At 42.2% G+C, this 24,945-nt stretch overlaps 2 protein-coding genes across 5 annotated transcripts in view; both read right to left on the bottom strand.

Annotated features, from left to right (window-relative positions):
• mat2b (methionine adenosyltransferase 2 non-catalytic beta subunit methionine) overlaps positions 1–11,264 on the bottom strand; it is a 50,412-nt gene extending 39,148 nt beyond the window's left edge. The window contains exon 1 of the mRNA XM_043703157.2: positions 11,152–11,264. Coding sequence (XP_043559092.1) covers positions 11,152–11,160 — 9 coding nt within the window. The 5' untranslated portion in view covers positions 11,161–11,264. The remainder of the gene's footprint in view (positions 1–11,151) is intronic.
• A 6,143-nt stretch (positions 11,265–17,407) lies between these two features.
• The window catches only part of hmmr (hyaluronan-mediated motility receptor (RHAMM)), a 60,372-nt gene continuing 52,834 nt past the window's right edge, over positions 17,408–24,945 (bottom strand). For all 4 annotated transcript variants that reach the window (XM_087995148.1, XM_087995146.1, XM_087995147.1 and 1 more), the window contains 4 exons: positions 24,610–24,712; positions 23,710–23,886; positions 21,229–21,391; positions 17,408–18,998 (listed from right to left, as the gene is read on the bottom strand). In XM_087995148.1, the coding sequence (XP_087851274.1) occupies positions 18,979–18,998; positions 21,229–21,391; positions 23,710–23,886; positions 24,610–24,712 (463 nt within the window). In that variant the 3' untranslated portion in view covers positions 17,408–18,978. The remainder of the gene's footprint in view (positions 18,999–21,228; positions 21,392–23,709; positions 23,887–24,609; positions 24,713–24,945) is intronic.

Here is a 24,945-nt window from a genome sequence, read left to right as displayed (position 1 = left end):
ACAAGTGAGTCAGTCAGGGACAAGGTAGGACTAATAAATTAAACTGCATTTATTTCAATGCAAGGGGCCTAACAGGGAAGGCAGATGAACTCAGGGCATGGTTAGGAACATGGGACTGGAATATCATAGCAATTACGGAAACATGGCTCAGGGATGGGCAGGACTGGCAGCTGAATGTTTCAGGATACAAATACTACAGGAAGGATAGAAAGGGAGGCAAAAGAGGAAGGGGATAAGGGATAACATTACAGCTGTGCTAAGGGAGGATATTCTCGGAAATACATCCAGGGAAGTTATTTGGGTGGAACTGAGAAATAAGAAAGGGATGATCACCTTATTGGGATTGTATTATAGACCCCCCAATAGATTAGATTAGATTAGATTACAGTGTGGAAACAGGCCCTTCGGCCCAACAAGTCCACACCGACCCGCCGAAGCGAAACCAACCCATACCCCTACATTTACCCCTTACTTAACACTACGGGCAATTTAGTATGGCCAATTCACCTGACCCTGCACATCTTTGGACTGTGGGAGGAAACCGGAGCACCCGGAGGAAACCCACGCAGACACGGGGAGAACGTGCAAACTTCACACAGTCAGTCGCCTGAGGCGGGAATTGAACCCGGGTCTCTGGCGCTGTGAGGCAGCAGTGCTAACCACTGTGCCACCGTGCCGCCCACAATAGTCAGAGGGAAATTGAGAAACAAACTTGTAAGGAGATCTCAGCTATCTGTAAGAATAATATGGTGGTTATGGTAGGGGATTTTAACTTTCCAAACATCAACTGGGACTGCCATAGTGTTAAAGGTTTAGATGGAGAGGAATTTCTTAAGTGTATACAAGACAATTTTCTGATTCAGTATGTGGATGTACCTACTAGAGAAGGTGCAAACCTTGACCTACTCTTGGGAAATAAGGCAGGGCAGGTGACTGAGGTGTCAGTGGGGGAGCACTTTGGGGCCAGTGACCATAATTCTAGTCGTTTTAAAATAATAATGGAAAAGGATAGACCAGATCTAAAAGTTGAAGTTCTAAATTGGAGAAAGGCCAATGTTGACGGTATTAGGCAAGAACTTTCGAAAGCTGATTGGAGGCAGATGTTCACAGGTAAAGGGACGGCTGGAAAATGGAAAGCCTTCAGAAATGAGATAACAAGAATCCAGAGAAAGTATATTCCTGTCAGGGTGAAAGGGAAGGCTGGTAACTATAGGGAATGCTGGATGACTCAAGAAATTGAGGGTCTGGTTAAGAAAAAGAAGGAAGCATATGTCAGGTATAGACAGGATAGATCGAGTGAATCCTTAGAAGAGTATAAAGAAAGTAGGATTATACTTAAGAGGGAAATCAGGAGGGCAAAATGGGGACATGAGATAGCTTTGGCAAATAGAATTAAGGAGAACCCAAAGGGGTTTTACAAATATATTAAGGACAAAAGGGTAACTAGGGAAAGAACAGGGCCCCTCAAAAGATCAGCAAGGCGGCCTTTGCGCGGATCCACAGAAAATGAATGAGATACTAAATGAATATTTTGCATCAGTATTTACTGTGGAAAAGGATATGGAAGATACAGACTGTAGGGAAACAGATGGTGACATCTTGCAAAATGTCCAGATTACAGAGGAGGAAGTGCTGGATGTCTTGAAACGGTTAAAGGTGGATAAGTTCCCAGAACTTGATCAGGTGTACCCGAGACCCCTGTGGGAAGTGGGAGAAGTGATAGCTGGGCCTCTTGCTGAGATATTTGTATCATCGATAGTCACAGGTGAGGTGCCGGAAGACTAGAGGTTGGCAAACGTGGTGCCACTGTTTAAGAAGGATGGTAAGAACAAGCCAGGGAATTATAGACCGGTGAGCCTGACCTCGGTGGTGGGTAAGTTGTTGGAGGGAATCCTGAGGGACAGGATGTACATGTATTTGGAAAGGCAAGGACTGATTCAGGATAGTCAACATGGCTTTGTACGTGGGAAATCATGTCTCAAAAACTTGATTGAGTATTTTGATGAAGTAACAAAGAAGATTGATGAGGGCAGAGCAGTAGATGTGATCTTCAGTAAGGCATTCAACAAGGTTCCCCATGGGAGACTGATTGGCAAGGTTAGATCTCATGGAATACAGGGAGAACTAGCCATTTGGATACAGAACCGGCTTAAAGGTAGAAGACAGAGGGTGATGGTGGAGGGTTGTTTTTCAGACTGGAGGCCTGTGACCAGTGGAGTGCCACAAGGATTGGTGCTGGGTCCTCTACTTTTTGTCACTTACATAAATGATTTGGATGCGAGCATAAGAGGTACAGTTAGTAAGTTTGCAGATGACACCAAAATTGGAGGTGTAGTGGACAGCAAAGAGGGTTACCTCAGATTACAACAGGATCTGGACCAGATGGGCCAATGGGCTGAGAAGTGGCAGATGGAGTTTAATTCAGATAAATGTGAGGTGCTGCATTTTGGGAAAGCAAATCTTAGCAGGGCTTATACACTTAATGGTAAGGTCCTAGGGAGTGTTGCTGAACAAAGAGACCTTGGAGTGCAGGTTCATAGCTCCTTGAAAGTGGAGTCGCAGGTAGATAGTATAGTGAAGAAGGCGTTTGGTATGCTTTCCTATATTGGTCAGAGTATTGAGTACAGGAGTTGGGAGGTCATGTTGTGGCTGTACAGGACATTGGTTCGGCCACTGTTGGAGACCATTCTGGTCTCCTTCATATTGGAAAGATGTTGTGAAACTTGAAAGGGTTCAGAAAAGATTTACAAGGATGTTGCCAGGGTTGGAGGATCTGAGCTACAGGGAGAGGCTGAACAGGCTGGGGCTGTTTTCCCTGGAGACTCAGAGGCTGAGGGGTGACCTTATAGAGGTTTACAAAATTATGAGGGGCACGGATAGGATAAATAGGCAAAGTCTTTTCCCTGGGGTTGGGGAGTCCAGAACTAGAGGGCATAGGTTTTGAGTGAGAGGGGAAAGATATAAAAGGGACCTAAGGGGCAACTTTTTCAAGCAGAGGGTGGTACATGTATGCCAGAGGATGTGGTGGAGGCTGGTACAATTGCAACATTTAAGAGGCATTTGGATGGGTATATGAATAGGAAGTGTTTGGAGGGATATGGGCCGGGTGCTGGCAGGTGGGACTAGATTAGGTTGGGATATCTGGTCGGCATGGATGGGTTGGGCCGAAGGGTCTGTTTCCATGCTGTACATCTCTATGACTCTATGACGACATGCTTGTTCAAGCCCACCTCACCTACCCAAACATTGAATGTCAAGCGAGCTGACCTCGCGTTGACCATGCCTCTTACTCATGGAGGGCCATTTTTGGGGTTTCAGCACCAAACTTTGTCCCCGAAGTAAACTGTCTCTCTCGCTTAGAGGCTTCTTGTGTCTGGCTTTGGCGTTCTGATGCTGTTTCACACACTCTTCCATCTCTGGCAAGATCAGGTTTAACCTACAACAGTTTTTTTTCCCCCCATTAGCAACTCTAATTATTGGAGCATCCCTCATATAACTATAGGAAGACCTCCAGCAAAGAGGAAGCAGGACAATTTGGGATCAACAGAAACTGTAGGCTGTTTCTTTAAACTTGTCTTCATCGTTTGGACTGCTCTTTCTGCCATTGGACAATGGATAGTATGGAGCTATCCTTATGTACCAAATGACATTCGGCCTCAGGAAATACTCAAATTCCCTGCTGGTAAATGGTGGCCTATTGTCTGTAAGCAACAATTCCAGGAGCTCATGCATTGCAAAAGATGTGCACAGTTTTTCTAGCATTGCTTCTATCTTTGACGAATGAATGCTATGAACGTCCAACCGTTTTGAGTGGTCATACACTCAAGAACATTGGGCCCATCAAAGGGCCAGCAGAGTCAATGTGTAAACAAGTTCAGGGCTTTCCCAGCCATTCCCATGAATGTGGAGGAGCTGCTGGTGACAATTGTTGTCCTTTATGGCATTCCGGGCACTGACCCACCAATGCCACAATGTCTGCATCCACACCTGGACACGAGACATAACCTCTTGGCAACATCTTCATTTTTGTCATCCTTGGATGATTCTGGTGGATTTCAGCCAGTATCTGGCAGCACACCTTTTGCTTGACAATCACACTTGCTCCCCCGAATAAGATGCTGTCTCTACGGTGATCTGGTCAGGCCAGGCTCACGAGGATTCAATTCTGGTTGTGATGGCCCGTTAGCTTCCCCCATCACAACCAGTTGCCTTAGCTTTGCCAGGTCCGGATCTTTCTGTGTCCTCAGTCTGATACTATCAGCTGTATCAAGAAAGGTATCCATAAAGTTCAAAAGCAGAACAGACACTTCCATGTATGGCACCCATGTATCTGTCAGTGGGAGGTGGCTCAAGGCATCTCATTTGCTACTTTGCCTCCCAGTGTTCCAACTTGTAATTGTACGACATAGAATTGGACTCCACCATGAATTTGTCCTGAAGTTATGGCTGGAATGGTCTTGTCCTATTTGAGTAGCTGAAAATGTGTTGCTGGAAAAGTGCAGCAGGTCAGGCAGCATCCAGGGAACAGAAGAATCGACGTTTCGGGCATAAGCCCTTCTTCAGGAAGCCCTTCTTCGGGCTTATGCCCGAAACGTCGATTCTCCTGTTCCCTGGATGCTGCCTGACCTGCTGTGCTTTTCCAGCAACACATTTTCAGCTCTGATCTCCAGCATCTGCAGACCTCACTTTCTCCTCCTATTTGAGTAGCCCAAGCAGGGCTTTGTGGTCTGTTATTATCACAAATTTGCATCCGTATACCCATAGGTGGAACTTTTTCACACCTGATACCCACCAAATCTTCCTTCTCCTTCTGGGTGTTCTGCATTAGCCAAGGCCTGGGAAGCATAGGCTATTCCTCTCCATTGGGCTACCTATGAATCAACACTATACCGATACCATAAGGGGAGGCATCGCTTGGGATCATAGCGTGCCAGTGCCTTAGACAATGAAAGTTGTTTCTTCACTTTCCAAAAGTCTATGTCTTGATTATGAGGCCATTTCCAAGGCTGACTGTTATACCATCATATAGTCATGGAGATGTATAGCAGAAAACAAGACCCTTCGGTCCAACCCGTCCATTCCAACCAGACATCCCATCCCAATCTAGCCCCACCTGCCAGCACCCGGCCCATATCCCTCCAAACACTTCCTATTCATATAACCATCCAGATGCCTCTTAAATATTAGAATTGTACTAGCCTCCACCACTTCCTCTGGCAGCTCATTCCATACACGTACCACCCTCTGCTTGAAAAAGCTGTCCCTAAGGTCTCTTTTATATCTTTCCCCTCTCACCGTAAACCTATGCTTTCTAGTTCTAGACTCCCCCACCCCAGGAAAATACTTTGTCTATTTATCCTATCCATGCCCCTCACATTTTTTATAAACCTCTATAAGGTCACCCCTCAGCCTCCGACACTCCAGAGAAAACAGCCCTAGCCTATTCAACCTTTCCCTGTTGCTCAGATCCTCCAACGCTGGCAACATCATTGTAAATCTTTTCTGAATCCTTTCAAGTTTCACAACATCTTTCCAATAGGAAGGAGATCAGTATTGCATGCAACATTCCAAAAATGGCCTAACCAATTTCCTGTACAGCTGCAACATGACCTCCCAACTCCTGTACTCAATATTCTAACCAATAAAAGAAAGCATACCAAAAGCCTCCTTCACTATCCTATCTACCTGTGACTCTGCTTTCAAGGAGCTATAAACCTGCACTCCAGCAACACTCCCTAGGACCTTACCATTAAGTGTATAAGTCCTGCTAAGATTTGCTTTCCCCAAATTCAGTACCTCAAATTTATCTAAATTAAACTCCATCTGCCACTTCTCTGCCCATTGGTCCATCTGATGAAGATCCCATTGTAATCTGAGGTAACCTTCTTCCCTGTCCACTACACCTCCAATTTTGGTGTTGATTTGATTTGATTTATTATTGTCACATGTACCTAGCTACAGTTACAGAGTGTCAGGATAGAAACCAGGTTACATATGAACTTTCGGCAATAATTCATCGATCCAAGAGATTTTGTGATGTGTCCAGGAGTGGCTGGGCTTGACTTCCAGTGCGCTACTTCAGTGAAGCATGTAAAACATACTATAAAATAAAGGGTATATTTCTAGAGGGTAGAAGATGCAGCAGCAGACAGAGGTGGGTATATATGTACATCATTAAAGGCAGAGAGAACTGTTAATAAAGCATACAGCTTTCTAGGCTTCATTGTTAGCAGTATGGAACAAGACACAGTGGGGAATAATGGTCTGGGTAGGGTGGGAATCTGGGAGGTGGAACACTGCCTGGGCATGTTGGGAGAGGTAGATGAACCAGGCGGGTGACAGTGTGGGGTTTTGTGGTGTGAGGCAGGCAGTGGACTGTGTGCCCATGTACTGCCCAGACTGTCTGTACGCCTCTGCTCCTTTTTCACTGCGACTTGTGCCAAATTCCATCCTGGTGAGGGACTTAGCACTGGCATTCTGAGTGAAAGTGATCTTTCTTCACTTCATGCTTGCTACCTCTGCCTTACACCACATGACCGCACTGTCACCCACCTGGTTCATCTTCCCCCCCCGCCCACTTCCAAAACACTCAGTGTTACACCTCCCCAGATTCCCACCCAGCAAGGACAGAGTACAAGCGCAGGGAGGTTATGATGAACTTGTACAAGACACTCGTAAGACCTCAGCTGCTGTATCGTGTACAGTGCTGGGAACCACATTACAAGAAGGTTGCAAATACATTGGAGAAGGCGCTGAATATGTTGACAACACCAGTTCCAGAGATAATCATGAATGTGTGGCTACCTGCAGTTTAGATTTTGACCAGATACGGGCTGGAATTATCATGCTGATCGCAATGTGTTAGGTTAGACTCTACAGGGCTACATTGCTTTCCAGGAATGCTGACAGTGGGACTTTGGACAGTCAGGTGTTAAATCTAACTGTACAACATGTCTCAGAGGGAAACTTCAATTTCAGTCAGATTCTCCTCAATCCCAGGTTGCCTGTCACTTTACACTGATAGGCCATTATACAGTACATCCTTCCTTCTAATCTCTCCCTAACCTATCTCTAACTCCATCACAAGAGGGCATTATGTTAAGGTAATTGGAGGATAATTTTGGGGAGATGTCAGAGGGAGGTTCTTTACTCAGTGGTGGGTGCATGGAGTGCACTGTTAGCAGTGGTAGTAGAGTCCGATCCATTAGGGATATTTAAGCAACTCTTGGATAGACACATGAAAATTGGTACAATGAAGGGTACGTAAGTTAGTCTGATCTTAGAGTAGGATAAAGGGTGGTACAACATCGAGGGCTGAAGGGCCTGTACTGTGCTGTACTGTTCTATGTTCCATGTATCCACAATTTCTATCAACTTCAAGTCTCACTTCCTACAAAAACCACTCTCAAGATGACATTCCTAGATCACACCACACACATTCCTCTCACACCCAACTCTCCCCACACTCCACATGCCCCCCACCCTCACAATTCAGTTGCTCTCATCCACAGGCAAGATTCCTGCTGGGATCCATCACTGAGATCGACACAGTCACAGGCATCTCGCAGATCTAGGGATCTCCACAACCTGATCTGATGCTAAGAATGTCTGGATTGAGGAGATCGTGAGACAAGTTTCCTCAAACGTCTCCAATCAGAAAGTTGGACCTGGCCCTAATTTGCATGCAGAAATTGTTAGGAAACCTTTAAAAGAAAGAAAAAGGGCTTTTTAAAAAAACAACACTTTTACCAGGACTAGGAGAAAGGTCAAAAGAAATCAGAAAAGTAATGATGCCAGGTTTGGTTTTTAAAAGCCTTACGGATTAGAACATAGAACATAGAACATTACAGTGCAGTACAGGCCCTTCTGTTCTCGATGTTGCGCCGACCAGTCATACCAATCTGAAAACCATCTAACTTACACTATTCCATGTACGTCCATATGCTTGTCCAATAACGACTTAAATGCACTTAAAGTTGGCAAATCTACAACCGTTGCAGGCAAAGCATTCCATACCCTTACTACTCTCTGAGTAAAGAAACTACCTCTGACATCTGTCCTATATCTATCACCCCTCAATTTAAAGCTACGCCCCCTTGTGCTCGCCGTCACCATACTTGGAAAAAGGCTCTCCCTGTCCACCCTATCTAACCCTCTGATTATCTTATATGTCTCTATTAAGTCACCTCTCAACCTTCTTCTCTCCAACGAAAACAGCCTCAAGTCCCTCAGCCTTTCCTCGTAAAACCTTCCCTCCATACCAGGCAACATCCTAGTAAAACTCCTCTGCACCCTTTCCAAAGCTTCCACATCCTTCCTATAATGCGGTGACCAGAACTGTACACAATACAGTTTTGTGCAGCTGTAGCACAACCTCATGGTTCCGGAACTCGATCCCTCTATTAAAAGCTAAAACACTGTATGCCTTCTTAACAACCCTGTCAACCTGGGTGGCAACTTTCAAGGATCTGTGTACAAGGACACAAAGATCTCTCTGCTCATCTACACTACCAAAAATCTTACCATTAGCCTAGTACTTTGCATTCCGGTTACTCCGACCAAAGTGAATCACCTCACACTTGTCCGCATTAAACTCCATTTGCCACCTCTCAGCCCAGCTCTGCAGCTTATCTATGTCTCCCTGTAACCTACAACATCCTTCATCACTATCTACAACTCTACCGACCTTAATGTCATCTGCAAATTTACTAACCCACCCTTCTACGCTCGCATCCAGGTCATTTATAAAAATGACAAACAGCAGTGGACCCAACACCGACCCTTGCGGTACACCACTAGTAACTGGACTCCAGGATGAACATTTCCCATCAACCACCACCCTCTGTCTTCTTTCAGCAAGCCAATTACTGAACCAAACTGCTATATTTCCCACAATCCCATTCCTCTGCATTTTGTACAATAGCCTACTGTGGGGAACCTTATCGAACGCCTTGCTGAAATCCATATACACCACATCAACCGGTTTACTCTCATCTACCTGTTTGGTCACCTTCTCAAAGAACTCAATAAGGTTTGTGAGGCACGACCTGCCCTTCGCAAAACCGTGTTGACTATCTCTAATCAAATTATTCTTTTCTAGATTATTATAAATCCTATCTTTTATAACCTTTTCCAACACTTCTCCAACAACTGAAGTAAGGCTCACTGGTTCTAATTTAGTTGACTAGAGCTCAGGATTAATAATTTGTTCGATTACCTTCCGATGTTGCCCCAGTTCCCCACCTTCCCAATTATTTGCAATGGCATTCATTGCTTAAATGCTGAATTAACAATTCATTCAGCAGCCACAGGCACCAATGTCAATGGCTGTGAGGCCACCAGGAATAAATCACTCAGGGTCAGGGGTTCAGCTTGTATCTAATGGATTGGCTTGGTTTATCACTGAACTGCTTCTCAAAACCTTCCGCTGCTCCCATTAGTCTTAATCTCTACCGTATGGTTCCTTGGATCTTTCCCAACATCCCTGTGTATCCTAGGATCTCACCCTGCCCCATCCCCACCCTGCAGACACAAGTCTTTTCCCAGTACATTCCAGTTTCTCCTCTCCCTGTGGACCTGTCTCTCCTGTCCATTCAGTTACAAAAGAACGAGGAGCAAGTTATTCAGACCCTTGAGTTCCACTATTTTATTCCATCATGGCCGATCGCATCTTGGCCTCAACTCCTGTTTCCTACCCACCTTCTTTACCCCCTTAACTCATCGCTATCCAAAAATCTGTCAACTCCTCCTTAAATTTATTCAGTAACCTGACCTTCACCACATGCTGTGGTAGTAAGTTCCACAGCTTCACACCCTTTGAGAAACAACCATAGACTGTAAGATATTGGAGCTGGATTAGACGATTTGGTCCACTGAGAGTAATTCCTCCTCATCTCAGTTTTAAATCTGCCATTCCCTAATCTAAAACTACGACCTCTCATTCTAGATTACCCCACAAAGAGAAATAGCTGCTCTATGTCTACTTTGTGAATCCACTTTAGCATCTTATATAGCCCAAGTAGATCGCCTCTCATACTTCTACAGTGCAGAGTTTAGGCATAAACTATTCAATCTCTCCTCATAAGTCTTTTATCTCTGAAATTAATCTCATTTTCCCCTTTCCCAATGACTGCAATCTCTCTCCTTGCACACCCCCCCACCCCCCGACCATGTGAATCCGTTTTCCTGTCTCTTGTGGATGCTAATCTCCCTCCGCCAAACCCTCTACAAATCCCTGTCTTTCCCAGTCCACTGTGCATCCCAACCTGTCCTCTTGACCTAATTCTATCTCCTCCCCACCTTGTGGGCCCAGTCTTCCTTCTCCTTGCAAACCCCAGCATAGGTTTAGGGTGGGAGGGACAAGATTTACAAGGGACCTAAAGGGCAACTTTTTCATATAGAGGGTGATGCGTGTATGGAATGAGCTGACAGAGGAAGTGGTGGAGGCTGGTACAATTACAGTGGGATGTGTATACGAATAGGAAGGGTTGAGAGAGTTAGGGGTCAAATGCTGGCAAATGGTACGAGATTCATTTCGGATATCTGATCGCACAGACGAGTTGGATCAAAGGGGCTGTTTCTATGCTCTAGAAGCTCTATGACTCTTGGGATCCCAGTCTCTGTTCTCTCCCCCTACCCTCAACTTCCAACAAACACACCAATGGACCCAATTCTCTCTCCACCCTCATACCAGACCCCAAACCTGCGTCTCTTTCCTCCCCAGCTTTGTGAATCTCAGTCTTTTTCCAAATTTTTGAAGCCCAAACCTTTCTCCATCTTCACACCTCTTTGGACCCAAGACTCCTTTGCCCTCGCCAAAACCTCTGTAGACCCTTCTCTCCCTCCCCCTGTAACCTCTATCGACCCCAGTCTTTCTCCCCCTGCAGACCAAGTCGCCCCTCTCCTAATGGACCCTTCTTCTCCATCTCTCCATTCCATTTGATGGGGTCAAAGCGTTTGAAGGGGGGGGGGGGGGGGATGGAAGAACAAGAGGTCGTACATTTGATCTTCTGGAGCTCAAAACTGAGTGGAGAGATATTTTTTAAAAAAATACTGTGCTCAGTGCAATCTGCTAGAGAACGCAGAGTGATCAGAAGGAAGAGTTAGTCTTACAGCGAGGAATGCTAATGAATAACGAGATTATCTGCCTACCTGCTCCATGCCCAGCTGACTCCGGAGACACGGGGAGGCGAGGCTGGATTAAATCTTTCTGAAGCCGGAATCGAATAAGATTCTGTCGAACCGCCCGGGTTTAGCTGGCAAACATTAAAGGGAAGGGCTTTAAAGGCGCCGGTCACCAAAGTCCACATTTCAGTCCCAGCCTACCTTACATTCCCACGTCATTAAAAATAGATTCAGAAATTTGCGCCCCCCCCCCCCCCACCCCAGCCAAAGCGAACGAGAGCAGATCAGATTGAGGGAGTTGGGTAGTGAACGAATGAGTGGGGAGCTGGGTGAGTCGGGAACGGAGTGATTTGAGTGATATATCATTTGAAAGGAGAAACCAGCGAATGGAGAACAGAGACCAACGCGTGGGAACCAGGTGGATGAATGAGGAACCGAGTGGATGAATGGGGAATAGAGAGAACGAGTGAGGAACCCTGTGAAGTGGGTGAATGACAAATACACTGGAGAACCAAGTGATGAGGGGAGTGGAGAATGGAGTGAGGAAGAATGAGCCACCTATTTAGCAATTGAAAGGTGTGATTATGTTTTGTTTTCTTGATCACTCTCTGGTCTCTTCCAGAACGACTTGCAAAAAATGTGAACTGGAAAAGGCAAAGAGACCCATTAAACCTGCTCCTCCCACAGGCTGTGTACACTGCCCTATATTGGACTTTACCCTCCATTTAATTCCTTTGCATAACTATTGTATACACTTTATTGTACCACAGACTTTGCATCACCCATTTCATTCTCTACCAGTATTGCCAAAAGCAAATCAGCAAACTGACACTGTCCAAGTATTGGCATGGTCTTGGAGTTCAGTTCACAAAAGAATCAGACAATGAGAAGCCTTCGAGAACCTTAGAGGCTTTCAAAATCCCAAATTATAAAAAAAACTGTTTACCACGGCCTAAAACATAGTAACAAGATACAGGAGGGTAAATGGACAAGGCAGATAATATTACAGAAAAAATTAGAAGAGAACAGATCAAAAGGTAATGCTGGATACATGGGAATAAACTGAGAAATCAACTACAGAGATTGAGGGGGAAATGGTCAGATTTAGTGAAACCTCTTGAGAAATGGAAAATATTTGGGGTGGGACGTGCAATTGGGCAAACAATCAGTAATGAAAGGTTGGATGGGTATTCAAAGAGGAAAATGAAATCAGGGAAAATTGATGGCACAGAAAGAAGCAACAGAACTCAAGTCTGCTTTGGCAGGAAATCTAACCCCAATTTTCTTCACCTGGCCGATAGTATGCAGGTCGCAGCACTTCAGCTGTTGATCCAACAAACACCAAACTGAATAATGGCATTCCCCACACCAAGGTGAAAAGAAGGAGGTTTTGGAGGGATTTGAATAAAACATTCTTCAGCCAAAGGGTGCTGGGAATTTGGAATGCACGGTCTGGGACTGTAGTTGAGGCCAGAAACTTCAACCTTTACAAAAAAAAATTGGAAATAAGCACTTAAAATGCACTAACATTTAAGGCTTTGAGTCAAGTGTTGGAAAGCAGGACTAGTGTGTTGTACAGTGACCTTTTAAGCATTCAAACACCGATTCACCTAATAATTCCACATGAAAGGAAAACTGAAACATCGTTATTCCTTCTGGCAAAGTAAACAACTTCACATTTTACCCACATTGTACTCCACCCACTAGATTTTTACCTGACTTAACCTCTCCATATTCATCTGTTCCTCTTTGTACTCTTCACAACATTTTCCTACCAACCCTTGTGTCATCTATGAATTCACACCTTTGCTTTTCATCCAAGTTATTTATGTCAATTGTAAAATGTTGAGACCTCAACACAGACACCTGTGGGACACGACTGGTCACACCTCACCAATCAGAAAAAACCTACTTATACAAACTGCTTTCTGCAGCTAAGCTTCTGCCCACACTAATACAGTACCCCATACCCCACAAGCTCCAATACTGTACAATAACTTATTAAGCACATTATTGCCTTCTGGAAATTCCCCCATATCCACAGTGCAATTTATTCCATCAATAAATTGGTTAAATACAAGTTCCCTTGCATAAAACCACGCTGACTTTTCCCAGTACCTGAAGATTTTCCAAATGTCCTTCAATGATAGATTCAAACGACTTCCCAATGTCAGATATTGAGCTAATAGACCTATAGTTTACTGCCTTCTGTTTCCCTCCTTTCTAGATAAGAGGATTATATTTGCTACTTTCTGATTTGAAGGAACCTTTCTAACATCTACAAATTTGGGAAAATTAATACCAGCGCATATCTTATTAGCATGACCCTAGTGGAGTCCATGGGACCAGAGGGCTTGGCATCCCACAGATGTTCAACATTTTCATTTTAAAAAAAAAGCCAAAGTCCAATCTGCTGAAGGTCCAGCATAAACCACAATAAGATTAATATCAGTAGCCACCTCCTTAGAAAATTCAGGAGGAACATCTAAGATGGAGACAAATATAGCTTGGCATAGTTTATACTTGAAAGTCAATTTACTTTAGCAAGTTGAAAGATATCCAGGTCTGAGTGTCAGGTCAATCATTGTTGGAATATACTGGAGTGATTTTTGAATGAAGACACAAAGAAACAATCTTTTCACTTGTAAGGGGTGGCATCAGGGTAGGTAGGGTAACCAAAGGATATTGAGGACATATGAAATAAACATTATGATGGGAAATACTGCAAAAGGGTTCCAAAGGCGTTACCAGGATTAGAAAGTGCAGCTACAAGGGAAAGATCAGGTCAGCTGTGACTGTTCTTTAAACAGAGGAGGGCAAGGGAGATTTGATCGAGATATATGAACTTGAGAGGAGCCTCATTGGAGTGATTGGGATGGCTTCATTTCCCTTAGCATAAACACCATGATTGGTGGAAAATTTAGAGCAGATAAGGAACTTACTTTCACGCAGAATGGTGGGGCCTGAAAGGCCAAGAGGCAGAAACCCTCAACTCAATGAAAAAAGGTAACAATAAAAGTGACCCACCCTTTCCCAAAGATTGGCCACAACAAAAATGGCAAGTGGGTTATTATTGTTTGATCAGCAGTGAAAAGACAATTCTGATACTAACTGGAACATTTGTGTGCCAGTATATTTGTTCCGCAGTTAGAGTATGTAACCCTAGTGCTCCAAGTGCCTTCCCTTTCACCCTGACAGGAATATACTTTCTCTGGATTCTTGTTCTCTTCAGAAATGAGGTAACAAGAATCCAGAGAAAGTATATTCCTGTCAGGGTGAAAGGGAAGGCTGGGAGGTATAGGGAATGCTGGATGACTCAAGAAATTGAGGGTTTGGTTAAGAAAAAGAAGGACGGACATGTCAGGTACAGACAGGATAGATCGAGTGAATCCGTAGAAGAGTATAAAGAAAGTAGGAGTATACTTAAGAGGGAAATCAGGAGGGCAAAACGGGGACATGAGATAGCTTTGGCAAATAGAATTAAGGAGAACCCAAAGGGGTTTTACAAATATATTAAGAACAAAAGGGTAACTAGGGAGAGAATAGGGCCCTCAAAGATCAGCCTTTGTGTGGAGCCACAGAAAATGGGGGAGATACTAAATTAATATTTTGCATCAGTATTTACTGTGGAAAAGGATATGGAAGATACAGACTGTAGGGAAACAGAGTGACATCTTGCAAAATGTCCAGATTACAGAGGAGGAAGTGCTGGATGTCTTGAAATGGTTAAAGGTGGATAAGTCCCCAGAACCTGATCAGGTGTACGCGAGAACTCTGTGGGAAGCTAGAGAAGTGATAGCTGGGCCTCTTGCTGAGATATTTGTATCAATAGTCACAGGTGAGGTGCCGGAAGACTAGAGGTTGACAAACGTGGTGCCACTGTTTAAGAAGGGTGGTAAAGACAAGCCAGGGAACTATAGACCGGTGAGCCTGACCTCAGTGGTGGGCAAATTGTTGGAGGGAATCCTGAGGGACAGGATGTACATGTATTTGGAAAGGCAAGGACTGATTCGGGATAGTCAACGTGGGAAATCATGTCTCACAAACTTGATTGAGTTTTTTGAAGTAACAAAGAAGATTGATGAGGGCAGAGCAGTAGATGTGATCTACATGGACTTCAGTAAGGCATTCGACAAGGTTTCCCATGGGAGACTGATTAGCAAGATTAGATCTCATGGAATACAGGGAGAACTAGCCATTTGGATACAGAACTAGCTCAAAGGTAGAAGACAGAGTGTGGTGGTGGAGGGTTGTTTTTCAGACTGAAGGCCTGTGACCAGTGAAGTGCCACAAGGATCGGTGCTGGGTTCTCTACTTTTTGTCATTTACATAAATGATTCGGATGCGAGCATAAGAGGTACAGTTAGTAAGATTGCAGCTGACACTAAAATTGGAGGTGTAGTGGACAGCAAAGAGGGTAACCTCAGATTACAACAGGATCATGACCAGATGGGCCAATGGGCTGAGAAGTGGCAGATGGAGTTTAATTCAGATAAATGTGAGGTGCTGCATTTTGGGAAAGCAAAATCTTAGCAGGCCTCATACACTTAATGGTAAGGTCCTAGGGAGTGTTGCTGAACAAAGAGACCTTGGAGTGCAGGTTCTTAGCTCCTTGAAAGTGGAGTCGCAGGTAGATAGGATAGTGAAGGCAGCGTTTGGTATGCTTTCCTTTATTGGTCAGACTATTCAGTACAGGAGTTGGGAGGTCATGTTGCAGCTGTACAGGACATTGGTTAGGCCACTGTTGGAACATTGTGTGCAATTCTGGTATGCTGTCTATCGGAAAGATGTTGTGAAACTTGAAAGGGTTCAGAAAGATTTACAAGAATGTTGCCAGGGTTGGAGGATTTGGGAGAAGCTGAACAGGCTGGGGCTGTTTTCCCTAGAGCTGAGGAGTGACCTTATAGAGGTTTACAAAATTATGAGGGGCATGGATAGGATAAATAGACAAAGTATTTTCCCTGGGGTCAGGGAGTCCAGAAGTAGAGGGCATAAGTTTAGGGTGAGAGGGGAAAGATATAAAAGAGACCTCAGAGGCAACTTTTTCACGCAGAGAGTGATACGTGTATGGAATGAGCTGCCAGGGGATGTGGTGGAGGCTGGTATAATTGCAACATTTAAGAGGCATTTGGATGGGTATATGAATAGGAAGGGTTTGGAGGGATATGGGCCGGGTGCTGGCAGGTGGGACTAGATTGGGTTGGTGTGGACAGGTTGGACCGAATGGTCTGTTTTCACGCTGTACATCTCTATGACTCTAAGTGAGATGAGTGACTCGTGTTGTGTAGATCCATCTGAAATAAACTGTATCCAAGTTTAAACAGAAATTGTAGGAGGAAAAATGTGAAAGGCAAGAAATACAAAGATGTACCATTCTTGTAGTAGAGATAGGAAGGGATATTTATTTAGTTTCTTATCAAAAATGATGTTTCATTTTCCATCCAGCTATGAATGGTAAAATCTTGCATTTTCACAGTGAGAAATTCTGCAGCCATGAAAGGCAAAATAAATTAGATTTGATAAGTTCAGTCATAGCTTTGTGAAAGGAAAATGCTTTAAACAGAAAATGGGTAATTAATAAATTAATTTATTCTTGTAGCCTTGCTGACAAATGCATAAACACTGACTTGGAATGAGGGATTTAAAATAAGGGAGCTGCCCAAAATACATTTGGAAAATTCACATCTTCTTGGTGAGCAGACCATAAAAGAGGTAACTAAATTTCAGGAATTCAACATGACTCTGAAGCGAAACCAGAGGTTATCAGCTTCACTTATGGAGTACATTCCATCCCTACAACAGCATGACAGACTTGAGAGCATCATCGGAGCCATGCTAACACTCCTCACCCACAATCAGACAAGTGTAACACCCCTTTAGGGTTAGTCCCTTACATGAAAAAATTATGTTAACAGTTCCTAGGTAAACAATCAATTCTGTTGATTATGACTATTACGACGCTTTTGCAAAAACCAAGATACTGAAAAGATTGACACCTTGCTGCCATCCTGTTCACTAGAACTCAGGGACAATAGTTAGTCATCCAACTTTCCTGTATGCACGTACTAAGAATGTTCAAAAGCCGGAGAGTAAAGGGAAGCTGTTAGATGTGAGATAAACTAATGTTAAACTCAGAATAGTGTTCTTATAAATTTTAAAAACTTTAGGTAGTCATTAGCAAGTTACTGCTTCGTACGGAGTTTATTACATGAAGGAATTTTATCTGTGTAAATAAACTAATGTTGATCCTCTTCAGAATGGAAGATGACAGAGCAGAGATCCCTCAAAGTGGAATGAATCCAGCTTTATTTTCACATCCAATTCTTTTTGTACATCAGTGTCATTCTGACCATTCACTATCCAAGGTTGTAACTTAAAACGTTACATATTTACAATGTTAAACACCAAAAGATACAATTTTTTCAAATATTCAACTGCAAGTCTTGCAGGGAAAACTCTACTAGACACCAAGGCTCCAATAAACTCAATTCTTTGTTCTTAGATTATACAATGTCTCAAGTTCAGTTCCTAACTGCTATTAAAATAGTTGCACTGAAAACAGGATCATCATCTGCACCCTTTGACAACTTCCAAACAATTGGGAAGCCTTTGGATTGACTCAATTACAATTCAGACTATGTGTTGGGGAACCACATCAAGTCTCTTAACCTCACTGCATGCATCACAAAATAAGCTGGCAATTATATTGCAATATTGAATGTCACCCAAATAAAGATCCTGTAAAAATTTAAAATAATGGACCAGTATCTTCCTACTAAAAGGTTTATTATTTGCTACAGTTAAATATTTTATTAATAAGCTAAGTTTGCACTGTTGCTAACAAGATCTCTTGAAGTTTTATGTTCAGTCACTTCAAGTACTACCCAGATCTTTGGAGATTCAGTTATCAATGGGTCCAATTGATGGTTCGTGTTTTAATTCAGTCTGTTAAGGTAATGGCCTTCATTCTGACAAAGTTTCAAATCTTTATTTCCCTTACAAGTTGAATATATATCCAATGTGCATGATGCTGAAATTCACAATGACTACTAGTCTCTCACTGGGAATCAGTTTAGCTCAGTTGGCTGGATCATTGGTTTGCAGAGCAGTGAGATGCCAACAGCGTGGGGTCAATTCCCATCTCCAGTTTGAGGATCCCATGAAGGACTCTCCTTCTCAACCTCTTCCTTCGCCAGAGGTCTGGTGACCTTGGTTAAATCAACACCAGTCGCTCCTCTCTCTAATGATGGTCTGGTAAGACTTTAGCGACACAACAACAACGGTCTCCACACGTTACTTCGCAAGAATGTTATCCTTTGTAAAAAAAAATCTGATCTTATGTGAATCTGTGAGGTGGCATGGGGGGTTATTGCAGAGTAACCACAGTGTACAATTACAATAATAGATTTCTTTATCAGCTGCTCCTTTTGTTAACAACCCAGCTGCTTGCAAATTACTTTTTTCTTCATAAGTAGTTTGAGAAACCAGAACTGATGGTTCTTCTGTATATTGATTGCCACCTGATCAGAAAATCCAACAGAATTATTTACAAATCAATGCCAATGTATAGGTTCATGAGGTTAAACAAACATCCATAAAATAATTTACATAATCTAAACAATTTATTTATAAATCCATATTTGAATTTTAAAAGGGCAGGGGAGGATAACAATTTAAAAAAAAATCACTGAAACAAGACAGTTTCAATGGTTTACAATGATCTACTTTGAGTTATGATGTGAGTAATCTCTTTAACCCATTCTTGTTGAATATAAGCTATTTGATCCAGGGTAACATTACCAGAATCTCATCACACTAAAAATGTATGGAGACTTGGAACCAGAACTGCATGGCTTAAAGTATATTTGTGCTCCCTGCAAAATAAAAATAAATATGATTCACACAAATGCAATAGTAAATATTAAACTATGAAGTATTGTAACAAGCAGTTGGGATTCATACATGTACTGGTGGCATTTTACCAAAAACATAACTGAAATTTCTTCATTGTTTGGTAAGAAATTAGATTAAACTGAAATTTAGAATTGTTCAAAATGCATTGCAATCCATCATGAGAACAGAAAATTAAGTTAATGCTTAACCAAATATTTTTAGAAGAAACGAGCATATTAATGCTTACCTGCTCCTAGACAAATGACCTGACTATTTAGCACCCTGCCTGCATCGACTCATGAAAAGAGTTGGCTTATCCTCACTAATAGGCCCAAACACCAGTACTACTTAACATTAAACAGACTGTCAGATTCCACTTAAAGAATGAACTGTGGAAAAAGCAGTTTGGGAATATCACAGAATCAGACAGTTATAATGGAGCAGAAGACAATTAGACAGGGTAATCAAAAAGCTGCTTTGTTTCTGCTTTCACTCGCTCATTTCATTCATCCAACTCTCTTATCCTAGAAAGATAACATAAAATCTGCAAAACGTTTGACAATTAATGTGACCAATTATTTTGTAATTCGTGTAAAAATCTTATAATCCTTCAAACAAATATCAAGAGTGATTACAATCACATTTATGTGCTCCTGAATGAATATTATCACTTTGACCTTGGTCTAAAGAAATTATTTGAGACATGAGAACAAGTCTTATGCTAGCACTAGAAAGCTGATCAATTTGGTTAATCAGCAGATGCACCAGTAAAAAAAAAAACTATCTTTGCCCAGAAGGTGCAGAACAACTTTTTTGTAGCTCCCATTAAGTTTCAAGGGGATTGGGACAGGTGGAGTTGGCAAGAACATGGCAGATGGAATAGAATGTGGATAAGTGTGAACTACTTTAGTATGTGGAATAGAGATGCACAGTATTTATTAAAATGGCAAGAGATTGGGAAGTGTTGATGGCTATAAAGGACCTGGATGCACATGTTCATGAATCATTAAAAGCTGGCATGCAGATGCAGCATGCTATTAGTAAGCAAATGCATTAGCCTTTATTGCAAGAGGCTTTGAACACAGGAATAAAGATATCTTGTGTAACTGCATTGCACCCTGGAGAGACTGCATGTGGAACAATATATACAATGTTGGTCCCTTAGCCTAAGGAAAATATATTTGCCATACAGACAAAGTAGAGGTTCACCAGTCTAATCCCCAGGATGGCAGAACTGTCCTACAAAAAGAGATCAAGGAGACTATTCTGTACAGTTTTAAAGAAGGAAGAGAAACTTCACTGAAATTTACAAAATTCACAGTTCTGAGGGATTGGACAAGGTAGATGCAGAAAGGAAGCCTCCCTGGTGGAGAAAGGCATAAGGGACTGAATGGACTAGAAAACAACCAAATACCTTTGGCAACATTTCAAACAGATCTTGCCCTTCAAATTCATCATCTGTTTAGAAAATGGGGTAGATTACCCTTGGGTGGTTGAGTCCAGTCAGACGGCCAGTCTTCTTTGATTGTTAGTTTGAAACTCAAGCTTAACTGATTTCAAGCAGTTTATCCAGCTTACAATGACTTTCTCTCCTCCATCCACAATTAATTAAGGACTGGTGGACAACTTAGCTAAATGAATACAGATTTAATACCAGTCGAAGACAATGTATTGAACATACTCACTTGACAGTTTACACCCAACCTGCCAGTAATTGAGTGGCTACATGTTAACTAATAACATTGTACCCTGTACAGCCCAGCAAATATCCATCATCAAAACAGGAATAGGCAAAAAAAATTGTAATTCAAGAAAGATCATTCATGCAACAGGGAAGCATATTGCTCAGCAGAGGCTCTAGGCATCACTACAGTCGGCTAAAAGCAGCAGGAGATTAAAGTTTTCACTTTTATTTGAGTATTGTTCAGCCACAATTATGTCTTTCCTCTGTTGAAGGGAGGAAATGGGAGTGGACTTGGTCTCAACACCATAAAAATGTCACATTATGCCTCCTCTCACCTTTGTCTAATGATATGAAAGCCCGCTAGCCAATGCCTATCCTACACCGACAAGTAAACCCAGCATTGTATGGCAATGCAACGTACAAAGCCTAATTATGTATTTAAAATGCCCTGCTGTTTGAATGTCCCATACTCCAGGAAAGCAGTTAATTTGAACAAAGCCCCACAAAAACATCTGCACGTAGTTTACCTTCTCTCAGTGGTGTTGTAGGAGCAATATTCTCCTTCACCGAATGTTTGAAAGCTTTGGCAGGATCAAATCGTTTGACACCTTGTGGCTTGCAACGTTGCTCTTGACACTTTTGCTCAGTTAGCTTGTCCTTGGACAGCTGGGCGCGAAGTTTTGCCAGCTCCTGCCAGGTAGAACAACTTGATCAAATATTTACTTGCACAAGTGAAATCTCTGCACTTTCCAAGTGATTCATATGAAATGCAAGTCAAAATCCAAAATATTAGTACCATTTCACAAGTCGACTGATCGGGAAAATTGCCAAAACAGGGCAAGAAACTGAGAGCAAAAGGTTTCAATGACGAAAGTATGCTTCTACCAATGGTCTTCTCACTAGTAATATTGTAGTTAGTGGCTAATTGCATTCATCAGTTTTAAAAGTCGCAGACACTATTAGCCATGTAATCAAATATAGTATACAGACATGAACTTTAATCTAGGTGGGGTTTGATGATAAAATGGCAACACTAAAGGTGGAGTGTATTTTGCTGTCATGATTAAGAGTAATTAAGAACTTTACATTTAAAATGTACTTGGGCAATACAGGTAAATTTAGCTCACAAACGTTTTCAAGGAGTATTTTACTAAAATTAGTGAGAGACTAAAAATGGTACTGGTAGTGGTTCAGTATTGTAACCGATCTTATTTTAAGCAGAACGTGCATAGCAGCAGTTTTAATCCATTGCTTCAGTGTATTAAAATGAATTTAATCTTCTTATTGAACACATATACAGCATCCATGCTCTGATTTTGGGATCTCAAGATCACCTGAGTAGATGAAACCTTGGAGAAGGTAAAGAAGCTACTTCATCAACAGTAGGAAAAGGTGCTTGGTGCATGGCTAACCTCCAAAGGCTGCCAATTGGCTAGATTGATAGCATTAATTGAAGCATTACGATGAAACAAGGACTGGAGGTGGAATACATTGGTACCCACTCCTTGGAATATAAAAGCACTCCCTTGATGGATTTTGAGCTTTGTAGCTCAGCAGATCTAGAGTCTTGAAATTAACTTTAGGCTGTAGCAGTTTGGAAACTGAAAGCGGAATCAGAAATGGAGTGTTCAGGAATTTTACACTCAGACTAATTTTATATTCAGACAGACATTCAACAAGTTTCAAATAAATCTAGATAACTTACAACACGACAATGTGTGTCTTCCACAAAAAAAACACACTGTGGAACAAACTTTAAAGCTGTATACAAATGTCTCTAATTATTTTATCTTGAACAAGTCACTCCAGATATTTTCTAATCAACTTGTTCGAAGAAGTTATGACAAGCTGCTGGAGCAGGTGGAACTTGAATCCAGGTCTGCTGGGTCAGAGACAAGGGACACCATCACTGCATTATAAGAACGCTATCAAACATGTCATTCTATTGCTGCCCATATGGTCAAGTTAGTGAGAATCTTCAGGCTGGTGTCTAATTAGCTCATCTCAGAGGACGACAATTAAATCTTTTCACCTTAATTATCTCCTGAGGCCCCTCTTATGGTGCAGTGATATTGCCCCTGCCCAAGGACCAGAATGCCTGGGTTCAAATCCCACCTGCTCCAGAGGTGTGTAACCCTAAGGCTTGTACACCATTGTTGATCAGAAATCCTCCAAGTCATTAATATATATAATACCTAACTGAGGCCCAAGGACTGATCCTTTAAGCATTCCACTAGTTATTGTCTTTACAATCTGAAATATGTTCCTTAATCACGACTGTCTGTGTTAATCACCGCCTCAGGCGACTGACTGTGTGGAGTTTGCACGTTCTCCCCGTGTCTGCGTGGGTTTCCTCCGGGTGCTCCGGTTTCCTCCCACAGTCCAAAAGATGTGCAGGGTCAGGTGAATTGGCCATGCTAAATTGCCCGTAGTGTTAGGTAAGGGGTAAATGTAGGGGTATGGGTGGGTTTCGCTTCGGCGGGTCGGTGTGGACTTGTTGGGCCGAAGGGCCTGTTTCCACACTGTAATCTAATCTAATCTAAATCAATCAATCCATGCCAATACATTATTCTCATATTGAGAGTTCCTGTCTTGTGTAATAAATACCGTTGAGCTCCTATCCTTCCACTGTGACGATCTGTTGTAAAATGAAACACCCATCCAGTCCCATCCTACTGAACCCATCAAGAAGCCACAGTTAACTCAATACTACAGTACAATTGTTCCTCTAAATTCAGAGATAGAAGCCAGGACCAAATTCTATATGCTCTGAAAAATTCAAAAGGTGTTGAAAACCAGCAAATTAACTCTTCTCTTCATGTGGGAGCTGAAGGAATAGAGAGTGTCCCAGTTGGAAATGCTAGTCTATGAAATATCAATATTTTAGCACAGGTTACTTCATGAGTTTTGAGAAGATTTGAGGCTCAGGTTGAGATCCTGGATGTATGTTTGCTCACTGAGTTGAGGTTACTTCGATCAGTTATTAGCACCAAATTAAAACTGCATACCTGTTTCAGCTCCACATTTTCCTGCTTCAGCTTCATTACATGTTTAATCTTCTGTTTCTGATTTTGGTGACCAAGCAATTTGGCATAAGCTTCATTCAGCTTATTCAGCTCTTCCTGTGTAGCTCCATGTTCATTGAGGAGGGAATTCTTTTCCCTTTCAAATGAGTCAAGCTGCTCCTATTCATATGAAGTAGCTTTTAAAAACAGATCAGGTCCACCAGCAATTTTACATCAAGCATGTTGACAACTTAACATCTAAGTAAAGGAATACATTTTGCACATTACAAACCACAAGACGCACCAAACGACAAGGGACAAAACAAACCTGCAACAGCTTCCTGGAGAGTTTCACATTATGAACATGTGATTTACAAATGTAAGTACTTACAAATGCAATCTTATTTAGGGGTGTAATTTAAAAACCAACATACAAACATTTCCTGTACTTATGAGCAGCTGCTTATATTGCCCTACACTGTGTTCCGACTTGTGAACGGACTCAGAGCGGGACCCATTGCAAGTCAACACTGCAGGATAGTGGGCATATTTATATAGTTAACCAATTTAAAGCCGAAACCAAGTTTCTACACAATGTCAAAACAAAATGACAATTAGATTTCTGCAGACTCCACAACACTAGCACGCAGGTACCTGATGTCCATGGTCCAAAACTGAGAAGTTGCTAAAAGTTGTGCACTCCCGAATAGTTTGAACACTAGAGCCTTCAGTTGAATGACTGAACTGAGCTACTCTACAAATCATTAGGAACAGTTATTTGTATAGGATCATTAAATAACAACAAGTTTTCCCAATGAATGCTTGGTATTTTTTGAATTAGAATAAAGAAAAATTAACACGAAATGGATACCGCAAAAGCAAAAGTTATGACAGAGAATGTACCTGGAAAGGTTTGACCTTGTTATGCAATTCTTCATAAAGCACTTGCCATTTTTGTATTTCAGCTTTTAGTTCTGCTACCACACCATCACCCACAGTATCAGTGCTGAAACAGAAGCAAGCAATTCAAACGATGAACAACTCACATGTTCAACTAAACTTCTCAACTTCATAAAGTTGAAACCAATTACTCAGATATAACAATAATAAAGCAGGCTTCTATGAAATACACCTCAGAAGAATACAACACCATACATTTTTACCACCCTTGCCAAATATAAAAAATCTCAAGCACTGCTCAAAGACTGAATCCCCAATAGGAATGGACACCAGTTAAAG

Source organism: Chiloscyllium plagiosum, unplaced genomic scaffold (assembly GCF_037043375.1).
Source record: "Chiloscyllium plagiosum isolate Xiang-an unplaced genomic scaffold, Cpla_swu_hap1 HiC_scaffold_16, whole genome shotgun sequence".
NCBI classification, from domain to species: domain Eukaryota; kingdom Metazoa; phylum Chordata; class Chondrichthyes; order Orectolobiformes; family Hemiscylliidae; genus Chiloscyllium; species Chiloscyllium plagiosum.
This window is presented reverse-complemented; position numbering and strand designations above follow the sequence as displayed.